The 16,463-nt window shown below is 41.5% G+C and overlaps 1 protein-coding gene across 6 annotated transcripts in view; it reads right to left on the bottom strand.

Moving 5' to 3' along the window:
• Positions 1-5,088: 5,088 nt before the first annotated feature.
• LOC106568544 (netrin receptor DCC) overlaps positions 5,089-16,463 on the bottom strand; it is a 597,715-nt gene continuing 586,340 nt past the window's right edge. For all 6 annotated transcript variants that reach the window (XM_045692661.1, XM_045692664.1, XM_045692659.1 and 3 more), the window contains one exon: positions 5,089-10,336. In XM_045692661.1, coding sequence (XP_045548617.1) covers positions 10,247-10,336 — 90 coding nt within the window. In that variant the 3' untranslated portion in view covers positions 5,089-10,246. The remainder of the gene's footprint in view (positions 10,337-16,463) is intronic.

The following is a 16,463-nucleotide window of genomic DNA, read 5'->3' on the forward strand; positions in this document are numbered from 1 at the left end:
AAAGGAAGATTGTTCTGAAGTGTTTGTCAGAACAAATCCTGAAAAATCAGGATTTTCTTTTTTTTTGGGGGGGGGTGTGTGTATTCATTTAACCCTTTTTCTTTGGCACTAATACAGTCTCCATACTGTATATTAAACTTCCATTCATTATTTCAACTGCTACCGGGGGACCTATAGACTGGAGCGAAACAACCGACATGCATGTTTGTGAAACTCAACCTAGTCTATCTGACTTGACATGGTTTATACACGGGAATGATGCATAAATACACCAAACGCTATAGGCAGGATATATAGGCCGTGACCTATATGTTAACCTATATAACCAGAGTGACAGGAGAATGAAAACATTATATATGACATACCGTCCATCGATTTAATGTAAGCAGTATTATGGGCTGTCGTTGTAAATAAGAATTTGTTCTTAAACTGACTTGCCTAGTTAAATAAAGGTTAAATAAACGTTACATTTTTTTTTTTTTAAACAACAATGTTATGTATGTTAGGGACCATAAAAGAGAGATTTTGTTGTTACATGCATATGTCAACTTGAGTGACATATACAGCACCTTCAGAAAGTATTCAGACCCCGTGATTTTTTCCACATTTTGTTACATTACAACCTTATTTTAAAATGGATTAAATACATTTTTTTTTTTTTTTTACACAAAATACCCGACAAAGCGGAGACAAGTTTTTAGAAATGTTTGCGTATTTATAAAAAATTATAAACAGAAATACCTTATTTACATAAGTATTCAGACCCTTTGCTGTGAGACTCGAAATTGAGTTCAGGTGCATCCTGTTTCCATTGATCATCCTTGAGATGTTTCTACAACTTGATTGGAGTCCACCTGTGATAAATGTAATTGATTGGACATGATTTGAAAAGGCACACAACTGTCTATGTAAGGTCCCACAGTTGACAGTGCATGTCAGAGCAAAAACTAAGCCATGAGGTCGAAGGAATTGTCTGAATCACTCGGAGACAGGATTGTGTCGAGGCACAGATCTGGGGAAGGGTACCAAAACATTTCTGCAGCTTTGAAGGTCCCCAAGAACACAATGGCTTTCACCAACCTTAAATGGAAGAAGTTTGGAACCACCAAGACTATTCCTAGAGTTGGCCGACCAGCCAAACTGAGCAATCGGGGGAGAAGGGCCTTGGTCAGGGAGGTGACTAAGAACCCCATCGTCACTCTGACAGAGCTCCAGAGTTCCTCTGTGGAGATGGGAGAACCTTCCAGAAAGACAACCATCTCTGCAGCACTCCACCAATCAGGCCTTTATGGTAGAGTGGCCAGACAGAAGCCATTCATCAGTAAAAGACCCGACAGCCCTCTTGGAGTTTTCCAAAAGGCACCTAAAGACTCTCAGACCATGAGAAACAAGATTCTGTGGTCTGAAGAAACCAAGATTGGTTTAAATGAACAAAATGTACACTTTTAATATTGCAATCACTAAATCTAATTTGGTTAACAATTTAAAAAAAAATAATGACAAGATTGAACTCTTTGGCCTGAATGCCAAGTGTCACATCTAGAGGAAATCTGGCACCAAATCAAATCAAATCAAATGTATTTATATAGCCCTTCGTACATCAGCTGATATCTCAAAGTGCTGTACAGAAACCCAGCCTAAAACCCCAAACAGCAAGCAATGCATGTGAAAGAAGCATGGTGGCTAGGAAAAACTCCCTAGTAAAAACTCCCTAGAAAGGCCAAAAACCTAGGAAGAAACCTAGAGAGGAACCAGGCTATGAGGGGTGGCCAGTCCTCTTCTGGCTGTGCAGGGTGGATATTATAACAGAACATGGTCAAGATGTTAAAATGTTCATAAATGACCAGCATGGTCAAATAATAATAATCATAGTAGTTGTCGAGGGTGCAACAAGCACTTCCGGTGAACAGGTCAGGGTTCCATAGCCGCAGGCAGAACAGTTGAAACTGGAGCAGCAGCACGGCCAGGTGGACTGGGGACAGCAAGGAGTCATCATGCCAGGTAGTCCTGAGGCATGGTCCTAGGGCTCAGGTCCTCCGAGAGAAAGAAAGAAAGAGAGAATTAGAGAGGGCACCATCCCTACGGTGAAGCATGGTGGTGGCAGCATCATGATGTGGGGATGTTTTTCAGCGGCAGGGACTGGGAGACTAGTCAGGATCGAGGGAAAGATGAACAGAGCAAAGTACAGAGAAATCCTTGATGAAAACCTGCTCCAGAGCACTCAGGACCTCAGACTGGGCCGAAGGACTTCAGACTGGGGGTGAAGGTTCACCTTCTAACAGGACAACGACCCTAAACACACAGCCAAGACAACGCAGGTGTGATTTCGGGACAAGTCTCTGAATGTCCTTGAGTGGCTCGCCAGAGGCTGGATTTTAACCTGATCAAACATCTATGGAGAGACCTGAAAATAGCTGTGCAGCAACTCTCTTCATCCAACCTGACAGAGCTTGAGAGGATCTGCAGAGAAGAATGGGAGAACCTCCCCAAATACAGGTGTGCCAAGCTTGCAGCGTCATACCCAAGAAAACTTGAGGCTGTAATCGCTACCAAAGGTGCTTCAACAAAGTACTGAGTAAAGGGTCTGAATACTTATGTAAATGTCATATTTAATATGATTGTTTTTTAACATTTGCAAAAATTTCTAGCAACATGATTTTGCTTTGTCATTATGGGTTATTGTGATGTCATTATGTGCTATTGTGATGTCATTATGTGTTATTGTGATGTCATTATGTGTTATTGTGATGTCATTATAGGTTATGATGTCAACAACTACAGACCAGTATCCCTTCTTTCTTTTCTCTCCAAAACTCTTGAACGTGCCGTCCTTGGCCAGCTCTCCTGCTATCTCTCTCAGAATGACCTTCTTGATCCTAATCAGTCAGGTTTCAAGACTGGGCATTCAACTGAGACTGCTCTTCTCTGTGTCACGGAGGCTCTCCGCACTGCTAAAGCTAACTCTCTCTCCTCTGCTCTCATCCTTCTAGACCTATCTGCTGCCTTTGATACTGTGAACCATCAGATCCTCCTCTCCACCCTCTCCGAGTTGGGCATCTCCGGCGCGGCCCACGCTTGGATTGCGTCCTACCTGACAGGTCGCTCCTACCAGGTGGCATGGCGAGAATCTGTCTCCGCACCATGCGCTCTCACCACTGGTGTCCCCCAGGGCTCTGTTCTAGGCCCTCTCCTATTCTCGCTATACACCAAGTCACTTGGCTCTGTCATATCCTCACATGGTCTCTCCTATCATTGCTATGCAGACGACACACAATTAATCTTCTCCTTTCCCCCTTCTGATAACCAGGTGGCGAATCGCATTTCTGCATGTCTGTCAGACATATCAGTGTGGATGACGGATCACCAGCTCAAGCTGAACCTCGGCAAGACGGAGCTGCTCTTCCTCCCGGGGAAGGACTGCCCGTTCCATGATCTCGCCATCACGGTTGACAACTCCCTTGTGTCCTCCTCCCAGAGTGCTAAGAACCTTGGCGTGATCCTGGACAACACCCTGTCGTTCTCCACTAACATCAAGGCGGTGTCCCGATCCTGTAGGTTCATGCTCTACAACATTCGCAGAGTACAACCCTGCCTCACACAGGAAGCGGCGCAGGTCCTAATCCAGGCACTTGTCATCTCCCGTCTGGATTACTGCAACTCGCTGTTGGCTGGGCTCCCTGCCTGTGCCATTAAACCCCTACAACTCATCCAGAACGCCGCAGCCCGTCTGGTGTTCAACCTTCCCAAGTTCTCTCACGTCACCCCGCTCCTCCGCTCTCTCCACTGGCTTCCAGTTGAAGCTCGCATCCGCTACAAGACCATGGTGATTGCCTACGGAGCTGTGAAGGGAACGGCACCTCCATACCTTCAGGCTCTGATCAGGCCCTACACCCAAACAAGGGCACTGCGTTCATCCACCACTGGCCTGCTGGCCCCCCTACCTCTGAGGAAGCACAGTTCCCGCTCAGCCCAGTCAAAACTGTTCGCTGCTCTGGCACCCCAATGGTGGAACAAGCTCCCTCACGACGCCAGGACAGAGGAGTCAATCACCACCTTCCGGAGACACCTGAAACCCCACCTCTTTAAGGAATACCTAGGATAGGATAAAGTAATCCTTCTAACCCCCCCCTTAAAAGATGTAGATGCACTATTGTAAAGTGGTTGTTCCACTGGATATCATAAGGTGAATGCACCATTTTGTAAGTCGCTCTGGATAAGAGCGTCTGCTAAATGACTTAAATGTAAATGTAAATGTCATTGTGATTTCATTATGGGTTATTGTATAGATTGATGAGATAAAAAAAAAAGTTTTAATCCGTAATAGAATAAGGCTGTAATTTAACAAAGTGTGGAAACAGTCAAGGGCTCTAAATACTTCACAAATGCACCGTAACTTAAGTGGTTAAATGTCACTATTTTTTTTTACATATTCTAATGAGACCTTGGGCTAGATTCTATCAGCTCCGTGCTAGCTGACACCCACATCGCGGTTGTTATGGCGGTGTCACCACTTTGACAGCTCCCAATGCAGTTACACCTCTGACACCTCCACAACATCAGCTATGCAGGTGTTGGCTCTCACTGGTTAACGCTTGATCTGTTTGAATCTAGGCCCCATGTTGTATTTTACAGCTACGACAAGAGTTTTCTTCTCTTTTTTTTGGTGATATTCAGAGGACTGCATGTCATCCATGTTTCATTTTTTTAAAATCTGAATTTCCTTCAACGTGTCTTGATTATGTCTTGCTCTGTTAATCCATCTTCACCCTTCATCAGGGTGGCAGCTAACATATGGAAGATGACAGTCATCTAGTAGTCTGTTCAAGAGAAGACAGGGCTCGACTTGCCTCAGGAGGTTTTCACTCAGGCTTGCATCTTAAATGTCACCCTATTCCCTATATGCTGTAGTGCACTACTTTTGACCAGGGCCCATAGGGTTCTGGTCTAAAGTAGTGCACTATATAGGGAATAGGGTTCCATTTGGGACGCTGTCCTAGTCTGTTTGGAGACGTGACGACTTGACTTTGCTTCTGGAGGTTTTCACACAGTCTTCATGATAGCTACATATAGACTCCACATAATGGCAAGTGGCATTTTGTATCAAAACTTTATTTATCAAACAAAAGAATACACCATTGAAATACCATTTCTATATAAAAAAAAAAGGAACAGTGGACTGCTTGCTCTACAGTGCATTACAAAACCAGCAATTGTATACAACGTTGTGGGTAGAAACAGACAAGAAGAAGATGTTTCTTACTCTTTATAATAATAAGGTACGCAATCATGTCTTTATTCCCTTCTTCACTTTAAATGAACAAAATGTACACTTTTAATATTGCAATCACTAAATCTAATTTGGTTAACAATTCAAAAAAAAAATGTTTTGACAATTTTTAAGTATGAATTCAAAGAACATATAGTTAGGACTTCTTCTTATTCTTCCTGGATATTTCACCTTCTCAACAGTCATCACAGCTTTGTTAGTAAAAAGAGTGTGGTCCTTTCTTGTTATAACCTATATCCTATCATCCATAACAGTTTATAACCTATAGCCTAGCATCCATAACTTGTTATAACCTATTGCCTATCATCCATAACAGTTTATAACCTATAGTCTATAATCCATAACAGGTTATAACCTATAGCCTATCATCCATAACTTGTTATAACCTATAGCCCATCATCCATAACAGTTTATAACCTATAGCCTATAACCCATAACAGTTTAGAACCTATAGCCTATCATTCATAACAGTTTATAACCTATATTCTATCATCCATAACTTGTTATAACCCATTGCCTATAATCCATAACAGGTTATAACCTATAGCCTATAATCCATAAAGGTTATAATTTATAGCCTATCATCCCTAACAGGTTATAACCTATAGCCTATCATCCATAACAGGTTATAACCTATCATCCATAACAGGTTATAACCTCAGCCTATCATCCATAACAGGTTATAACCTATAGCCTGTCATACAAAACAAGTTATAACCTATAGCCTATCATCCATAACAGGTTATAACCATAGCCTATCATCCATAACAGGTTATAACCTATAGCCTGTCATCCATAACAGGTTATAACCATAGCCTATCATCCATAACAGTTTATCAAATGCACTTGTTATTCAAATATCCAGACAATCTAGAGCGTTTGGGTAAGTTGTGACATGATAGGTGTCTGTGTAATTTTGCAACTCAAGGTAACTACGGGTGACTTCCGTTTCTGAGAGGACGTGCTATCCTGTACGGTATCGAAATTAGGGCTAACTGCTTGTGACTCCGAGTCTGTCCTAATATTGATACTGCAATCATGAAGTGGCTGATGGGAGAATGACAACAGGAAGAGGTCATTAAATGGGATGGACACCTTCCTAACAGTATTGAGAATGAGATCTTGAATGGGTTTTCCAAATGTCGTTTTTCTTCCCCCCCCCCCACTACTAAACTACATGTCCAGAATGATCACATTGTTCTTCATAAATAATAGTTAGGTGTGCTCTAAATAATATATTACATTTTATCGTAAAAAGTACCCTTTCCATCCCCACACCCACCCACAGTCAATGAGTTAAGTAGCAATTTGTCCTTCAGTTGCTCTATGGAACTGTACAATAGAAGAAGAAAACAAAACGTGGCACCCTATTCCCTATATAGTGCACTACTTTTTGACCAAGGTCCATAGGGCTCTAGTAACAAGTAGGGCACTAAATAGGGAATAGGATTCCATTTGGGACTGACTATATTTTTCATGTTGTCTTGCTTCAGCGGTCCTTTCTCCATGGTAATACACATGTACAGCATACAAGAAAATATATAGCCATGGTCTGTCTGCCTGTCTGTCGTTCAGAAGAGAGAAGACTATATCGACAGAACATCATAGCTCATTTGTTACCCTGGACTTAGGGCGAGGCGAAGAGAAAAAAAAATCACGTTTCATATTTTCACACAGATCTCCATACAAATAAAGTGACCAACGAAGAGAAAAACTAAAGAACGGAAAAGCAAAAGTATAGGCACATAGAACGTCTTGATGTTTCTCAACAAATTAAATTACATTTTTTTTTAAAAGTCTTAAAAAGAAAATACCACTCCAAAAACAATGTTGTATTTCATTAGTCCACTGTTGGAACAATCCTAAAATGTTTCGCAGGTCAGCAATCAAGTTTTCAAAATGTATAACTTTAAAATCTAGAACGTGTCCTAAACGCATCATACTGTGACATGTTCTGGAGTTTCAATGTTCTAGATTTTGAAAACTAGATTTTTTTTTTTGTTGTGTAATTTTCCTTGAAGGGCAAACAGATGAAAGAAAAACTCCAAACAAAAAACCTATGGTACAACGTAGAATGAGAGCACACTTGAGAGTTTGTTGTGAGGAAATAAAGACATTGTTTTCTGATGAGTCGTCTGATCTGTAACTTTTCTTTCCCTCTATACTAAACCATTTGAATGTCTCACTGGCACAGACATCAATACCATATTCAGCATTGTTACTATTTCCAGTCGGTGTCCTAATATGAATCCTAAAATTTGATACAGTATAATGAATTCAACCCTTTATCTCCTGCGTTCTAATCTAAACATGATCTGAATGACAATGTAGCTAACCCTTTATCCCCTGCGTTCTAATCTAAACATGTTCTGAATGACAATGTAGCGAACCCTTTATCTCCTGCGTTCTAATCTAAACATGTTCTGAATGACAATGTAGCTAACCCTTTATCTCCTGCGTTCTAATCTAAACATGTTCTGAATGACAATGTAGCGAACCCTTTATCTCCTGCGTTCTAATCTAAACATGTTCTGAATGACAATGTAGCGAACCCTTTATCTCCTGCGTTCTAATCTAAACATGTTCTGAATGACAATGTAGCTAACCCTTTATCTCCTGCGTTCTAATCTAAACATGTTCTGAATGACAATGTAGCTAACCCTTTATCTCCTGCGTTCTAATCTAAACATGTTCTGAATGACAATGTAGCTAACCCTTTATCTCCTGCGTTCTAATCTAAACATGTTCTGAATGACAATGTAGCGAACCCTTTATCTCCTGCGTTCTAATCTAAACATGTTCTGAATGACAATGCAGCTGACCCTTTATCTCCTGCGTTCTAATCTAAACATGTTCTGAATGACAATGTAGCGAACCCTACATCTCTCTGGGACAATCCATCTACAGAGGGGGAAAAAAATAGAGGCTTGCCAATGATAAAGGGAGCACAGTTACCGTGGGTTACCAGATTCAAACATGAGAATATTGATGTCCTATTTCCATGGCGATTAATGATTCATTTATCACTTAAGTGGTACATATTGATGCCATGTTTGGTTAACAGGCTTCAGGTTATGTACAGTATCTATCCTCAGTGATGCATAGCAGCCCATGCAGCCCCATAATGTAAAACTAGATTAGAAGCCAGTAGGGTTTAATCAATTGGTTTAAAAATAGTTGTACTGCAGCTTTGACAGAACTGCTGATGTAAAAATATACTATATGGAATAATATGCATTGTTTATCATATAAAAATGACCTCCCCTCCCCCATGCACTAGAATCAAAAACAAACCCCTTGGTGAACACACTGTTAATCACATTATTAGTCAGTCAACCTTACATAAACTGAGGTACATGTGTTTGTCTCATGAAAACCTTAACTGTTATAATAACGAATCATCAATAGCATCAACGCCACCATAATCAACAACAACAAAAAATATCTCTCACGGTTTTAATGCACAGAACGCTGTATGTTGGGATGGTGAATAAGGTGGTTTTAACCAAAACAATGGATTGTCCAGAGTAAATATCATATATTCATACAAAAGCCTTCCGACCCTTGTAATACCACTTGATAGTGTCTTGAGTCCCAGTACGTCCCAAGACCATTGATACATTGACTGGAGCGTGTGGTTATAATTCTTGATGTTGATCTAATGATTTCAAAGCTACGTTTTGGCAACAAACAAAAAAAAACACCAAACAGCTGTCTGTAGTTGTGATAGGGTAGCAACATAACCAGGGCAGATGTTCAGTTGAGGAGCAGCAACAGAGATGGACCTGAACAAGGATCCAGAACTTTCCAGAGTCTGAAGTTGGCTCTGTAGAGTCCGTATTGAGATGATCCAGTACCGGGCCTAACCAGTGTTCCTCACAGCCTGTAGAATGTTCTAGGCTGTGGTCACTGACTGTGTCACTGTTTTAGGAAAGAGAAGAGGGAGAGTGTGTATGGTGTCCATATTTGGACAGCCTCAGGTTCACAAGGAGTTGGTGTACGTTTCATTCCAACACCGTAAGGGTGTGGTTACGGTGAGACCTCCCATGTTGTCTCACAACATCACCAGGCAACGAGGGGTCCAGAGAAACGTTGGTGAACGAGGGGTCCAGGGAAATGTTGGTGAACGAGGGGTCCAGGGAAATGTTGGTGAACGAGGGGTCCAGGGGAACGTTGGTGAACGAGGGGTCCAGGGAAACGTTGGTGAACGAGGGGTCCAGGGAAACATTGGTGAACGAGGGGTCCAGGGAAACGTTGGTGAACGAGGGGTCCAGGGAAACGTTGGTGAACGAGGGGTCCAGAGAAACATTGGTGAACGAGGGGTCCAGGGAAACGTTGGTGAACGAGGGGTCCAGAGAAACGTTGGTGAACCAGGGGTCCAGGGAAACGTTGGTGTCTGGAGATAATAAACAATCCTAAGGTCTAATACTATAAACCCAGCTGTAACACTTGTGCCTTTAGTTCAAAGTTCAATCCAATACACCAGTAACGCACAAGGAAACCCTCCAAAATTAACATTGATAAATGAAAACTCAAAAGGTGATGTTTTAAAAGGAAATCAACACTAGGGAAAACATGGAAATGAATTTCTTTATCTTTTAGATTCTCCTTAATCGTTAGTCTTTTTGTTTTTGGATTACAGAGAGGTCTGTTAGGGGGGGCTGGTTACAGTATGTATAGGGGTACAGAGAGGTCTGTTACTGGTTACAGTATTATAGGTTTACAGATAGGTCTGTTACTAGTTATAGTATTATAGGGTAACATAGAGGTCTGTTAGAAGGGTTGGTTACAGTATTTGGGGGGGGGGGTTGAGAAGTATCTGTGTTTCTGAGGTTCTGACACCATACCCCCCTCTCTGTGCCCTGCCCTATGGTGTAATACTGGTACTGCTATCTGTCTGTGCTGCTGCGTAGGTCTGACGGACTGTCTGGGTGGGACTCTCTGCCAGGGCTGCTGGAGTTAAAAGGCCGAGCCAGTGATGGCGTTGAGTTGCTTCATGAGTCCCTCTAGGCTCGCCATCTGTTCACTCAAGTCGTCCTGTTCGTAAACCTAGAAGATAAAAACAAAAGTCCTCTGTCACACAAAGTCAAAGAGGGTCATTGTCCAGAATAACTCATGTATGGTGTAGATTTTAGGACATCCTCAGCCTCATGCCTCCTTGAGGCATTCGTCAACCCTTCTTAAGTTTGTCCTAAAATGCACACCATACCAAAAGCGGAGGATACATACAGTACCCATATATAGGTATGATCATACAGTACTTTATATTTTACAATCAAATGCCGACCGCATTATCTACCAAGAGAATTTCTCTTCGATTATAATCAGTCATGTAAATCCCCCACAAGCAGACACATCGACGGCCCTGAAAGAACTAAACTGGAAACCACATATCCTGAGGCTGCATTTATTATAGCTGGGGATTTTAACAAGGCTCATCTGAAAACAAGGCTCCCTAAATTTTATCAGCATATCGAATTCGCGACCCGGGCTGGTAAAACCCTGGATCATTGTTACTCTATTTTCTGCGATGCATCCCCTGCCCTCTTTTTGGAAAATCTGACCACGACTCCATTTTGTTTCTCCCAGCCTATAGACAGAAACTAAAACAGGAAACGCCCATGCTCAGGTGTGTTCAACGCTGGTCTGACCAATCGGATTCCACGCTTCAAGATTGCTTCGATTACGTGGACTGGGATATGTTCCGCATAGCGTCGGACAATAACATTGATGAATACGCTGACTCGGTGAGCGAGTTTATTAGCAAGTGCATCGGTGATGTTGTACCCACAGTGACTATTAAAACATTCCCCAACCAGAAACCGTGGATTGATGGCAGCATTCACGTAAAACTGAAAGCTCATGGCAAGGCGACCGGAAACATGACCGAATACAAACAGTGTAGCTATTCCCTCCGCAAGGCAATCAAACAAGCTAAGCGTCAGTATAGAGACAAAGTGGAGTCACAATTCAACGGCTCAGACATGAGATGTATGTGGCAGGGTCTACAGTCAATCACGGACTACAAAAACAAAACCAGCCACGTCATGGACCACGATGTCTTGCTCCCAGACAAACTAAACAACTTTTTTGCTCGCTTTGAGGACAATACAGTGCCACCGACACGGCCCGCTACCAAAACCTGCGGGCTCTCCTTCACTGCAGCCAACTTGAGTAAAGCATTTAAATGTGTTAACCCTCGCAAGGCTGAAGGCCCAGACGGCATCCCCGGCCGCATCCTCAGAGCATGCGCAGACCAGCTGGCTGGTGTGTTTACAGACATATTCAATCAATCCTTATCCCAGTCTGCTGTTCCCACATGCTTCAAGAGGGCCACCATTGTTCCTGTTCCCAAGAAAGCAAAGATAACTGAACTAAATGACTATCGCCCCGTAGCACTCACTAGAGACTAGTCAAGGATCATATCACCTCCACCCTACCTGACACCCTAGACCCACTTCAATTTGCTTACCACCCCGATAGGTCCACAGTTAATGCAATCGCAGTCACACTGCACACTGCTTTATCCCACCTGGACAAGAGGAATACCTATGTAATAATACTGTTCATCGACAACAACTCAGCATTCAACACCATAGTATCCTCCAAGCTCATCATTAAGCTCGAGACCCTGGGTCTCGACCCCACCCTGTGCAACTGGGTCCTGGACTTCCTGACGGGCCGCCCCCAGGTGGTGAAGGTAGGAAACAACATCTCCACCCCGCTGATCCTCAACACTGGGGCCCCACAAGGGTGTCTTCTCAGCCCTCTCCTGTACTCCCTGTTCACCCATGACTGCGTGGCCATGCACGCCTCCAACTCAATCATCAAGTTTGCAGACGACACTACAGTGGTAGGCTTGATTACCAACAACGACGAGACGGCCTACAGGGAGGAGGTGAGGGCTACACTCCCATTAACATCTGCTAACCATGTGTATGTGACCAATAAAATTGAATTTGATTTGATACATTATATTGGCATGATACATGCAGTACTTTATATTGATATGCTCTTAGTACATTATATTAGTATGAAACATGTAGTACTTTATATTGGTGTGATCATACAGTACTTTATATTGGTGTGATCATACAGTACTTTATATTGGTGTGATCATACAGTACTTTATATTGGTGTGATCATACAGTACTTTATATTGGTGTGATCATGCAGTACTTTATATTGGTGTGATCATACAGTACTTTATATTGGTGTGATCATACAGTACTTTATATTGGTGTGATCATATAGTACTTTATATTGGTGTGATCATACAGTACTTTATATTGGTGTGATCATATAGTACTTTATATTGGTGTGATCATACAGTACTTTATATTGGTGTGATCATACAGTACTTGGGTCTATATATCTTTTCATTGAACTGCGATCAAAAGTGTGTATAGCTTCCAGGTAAACAGCATCAATATCACTGCTGTTATTAACCTTGCATTGGCTAACCAGTGGAACAATAAGTGATTCACCATCGTGATTCTCCCACTGTGTGTGTGATCTCCAGTCAGAAAGCTTCCTCTCTCTCTCTAGCTGTAACCTCCAATCAGAAAGCTTCCTCTCTCTGTCTAGCTGTAACCTCCAGTCAGACAGCTTCCTCTCTCTCTCTCTCTCTCTCTCTCTCTCTCTATCTGTGACCTCCAGTCAGACAGCTTCCTCTCTCTCTCTCTCTCTCTCTCTATCTGTGACCTCCAGTCAGACAGCTTCCTCTCTCTCTCTCTCTCTCTCTCCATCTGTGACCTCCAGTCAGACAGCTTCTCTCTCTCTCTCATCTGTGACCTCCAGTCAACACTTCTTTTCTCTCTCTCTCCATCTGTGACCTCCAGTCAGACAGCTTCCTGTCTCTCTCTCTCTCTCCATCTGTGACCTCCAGTCAGACAGCTTCCTCTCTCTCTCTCTCTCTCTCTCCATCTGTGACCTCCAGTCAGACAGCTTCCTGTCTCTCTCTCTCTCTCCATCTGTGACCTCCAGTCAGACAGCTTCCTGTCTCTCTCTCTCTCCATCTGTGACCTCCAGTCAGACAGCTTCCTCTCTCTCTCTCCATCTGTGACCTCCAGTCTGACAGCTAAAACCGCTAAAGTGCTAAACTGGTCCACCAGAACCCATCATTCTTTTTGTTAGATGTTTGATATAAGATCTATGTCCTTGTTGTGATCCATTTAAAGATAACTCTGTTGTTTTCTTTTTAAAGCAGACCTCGAGCACAACCCCTGTGATGGTAAACTGAAGGTACATAGACATGCTTCAGAGAGTTTATATAAAAACACATGCAGACATCTTAATACGTCTTACTAAATGAATCCTAGATTACCCTTTAAGTCTGACTAAATGAATCCTAGATTACCCTTTAAGTCTGACTAAATGAATCCTAGATTACCCTTTAAGTCTTACTAAATGAATCCTAGATTACCCTTTAAGTCTTACTAAATGAATCCTAGATTACCCTTTAAATCTGACTAAATTAATCCTAGATTACCCTTTAAGTCTGACTAAATGAATCCTAGATTACCCTTTAAGTCTGACTAAATGAATCCTAGATTACCCTTTAAGTCTGACTAAATGAATCCTAGATTACCCTTTAAGTCTTACTAAATGAATCCTAGATTACCCTTTAAGTCTGACTAAATGAATCCTAGATTACCCTTTAAGTCTGACTAAATGAATCCTAGATTACCCTTTAAGTCTTACTAAATGAATCCTAGATTACCCTTTAAATCTGACTAAATGAATCCTAGATTACCCTTTAAGTCTGACTAAATGAATCCTAGATTACCCTTTAAGTCTGACTAAATGAATCCTAGATTACCCTTTAAGTCTGACTAAATGAATCCTAGATTACCCTTTAAGTCTGACTAAATGAATCCTAGATTACCCTTTAAGTCTGACTAAATGAATCCTAGATTACCCTTTAAGTCTGACTAAATGAATCCTAGATTACCCTTTAAGTCTGACTAAATGAATCCTAGATTACCCTTTAAGTCTGACTAAATGAATCCTAGATTACCCTTTAAGTCTGACTAAATGAATCCTAGATTACCCTTTAAATCTGACTAAATGAACCCTAGATTACCCTTTAAATTTTACTAAATTAACCCTAGATTACCCTTTAAATCTGACTAAATGAACCCTAGATTACCCTTTAAGTCTGACTAAATGAATCCTAGATTACCCTTTAAGTCTGACTAAATGAATCCTAGATTACCCTTTAAGTCTGACTAAATGAATCCTAGATTACCCTTTAAGTCTGACTAAATGAATCCTAGATTACCCTTTAAGTCTGACTAAATGAATCCTAGATTACCCTTTAAGTCTGACTAAATGAATCCTAGATTACCCTTTAAATCTGACTAAATGAACCCTAGATTACCCTTTAAATCTGACTAAATGAACCCTAGATTACCCTTTAAGTCTGACTAAATGAATCCTAGATTACCCTTTAAGTCTTACTAAATGAATCCTAGATTACCCTTTATATCTGACTAAATGAATCCTAGATTACCCTTTAAGTCTGACTAAATGAATCCTAGATTACCTTTTAAGTCTGACTAAATGAATCCTAGATTACCCTTTAAGTCTGACTAAATGAATCCTAGATTACCCTTTAAGTCTGACTAAATGAGGTCGGGGACCAATAATGAAATAACCATCTCCTTTATTACTAGCTGATGAAGCCTTGGTAGCACTGATGTACAACTATCTGAGAGATAGAGAGAGAGAGAGAGAGAGAGAGAGAGAGAGTGTGTGTGTGTGTGTGTGTGCGTGTGTGTGTCTAGCTTTTCCTCAATAATAGTATTTACATTTACTTACAGTTAGTTTTATAAGCTACTGGGCCTCTGTCCGTTCCCCTTTTTTGGGGGGGATAATGTAAATACAAATACTTTGGGATAATGTAAGTCCTTGGGGATAATGTAAGTCCTTGGGGATAATGTAAATACTTGGGGTTAATGTAAGTCCTTGGGGATAATGTAAATCCTTGGGAATAATGTAAGTCCTCGGGGATAATGTAAATACTTGGGGATAATGTAAGTCCTCGGGGATAATGTAAATACTTGGGGATAATGTAAGTCCTTGGGGATAATGTAAATACTTGGGGATAATGCAAATACTTGGGGATAATGCAAATACTTGGGGATAATGCAAATACTTGGGGATAATGTAAGTCCTTGGGGATAATGTAAATACTTGGGGATAATGTAAATACTTGGGGATAATGTAAATACTTGGGGATAATGTAAGTCCTTGGGAATAATGTAAGTCCTCGGGGATAATGTAAATACTTGGGGATAATGTAAGTCCTCGGGGATAATGTAAATACTTGGGGATAATGTAAGTCCTTGGGGATAATGTAAGTCATCGGGATAATGTAAATACTTGGGGATAATGTAAGTCCTTGGGGATAATGTAAATACTTGGGGATAATGTTAGTCCTTGGGGATAATGTTAGTCCTTGGGGATAATGTAAATACTTGGGGATAATGTAAATACTTGGGGATAATGTAAATACTTGGGGATAATGTAAGTCCTTGGGGATCATGTAAATACTTGGGGATCATGTAAATACTTGGGGATAATGTAAGTCCTTGGGGATAATGTAAGTCCTTGGGGATAATGTAAGTCCTTGGGGGATAATTTAAGTCCAGGTTAATGTTCTATTTTCTGCTGCTGTGGAGGAGGGTTGTTCCATACCACTCTGATAAAAGAGAAAAACATACACACTCCCCTAAGCATCTTGGTGCTTGGCGGCTTGGCGGGGAGAAAAGATGAGCATTTAAAGTGTGTGATCGATGCCAGCCTATTTGGAGAGACTCCCACTGATGAGAAAAGGATCAATTACAAAGATATGTGGGATGGATAGAAAGATGCTGACCTTTCGAGGCAGCAGTAATCTTCTCCCCCTCTCCTCCTCTCGCTCTCTCTCTCTCATCTCTCCCTCTCCTCGACATCTCCCTCCTTTCTCTTGCATTTCTCATTACTCCAGCAGGTCCTATAAAGTGTTATGGGGCTGCCTAATGCTTCTCCTAACTCCAATCCATGACTGCACTGATGCTTTCTCCGTGTTATTGTTATTGAGATATGAATATTTAATGGCACGATTCTTCGCCTGCACTGTGCTGTGTTTTATAATTCACTGTGTGTGTGTGTGTGTGTGTGTGTGTGTGTG

This window comes from Salmo salar, chromosome ssa13 (genome assembly GCF_905237065.1).
Source record: "Salmo salar chromosome ssa13, Ssal_v3.1, whole genome shotgun sequence".
In the NCBI taxonomy this organism is placed as follows: domain Eukaryota; kingdom Metazoa; phylum Chordata; class Actinopteri; order Salmoniformes; family Salmonidae; genus Salmo; species Salmo salar.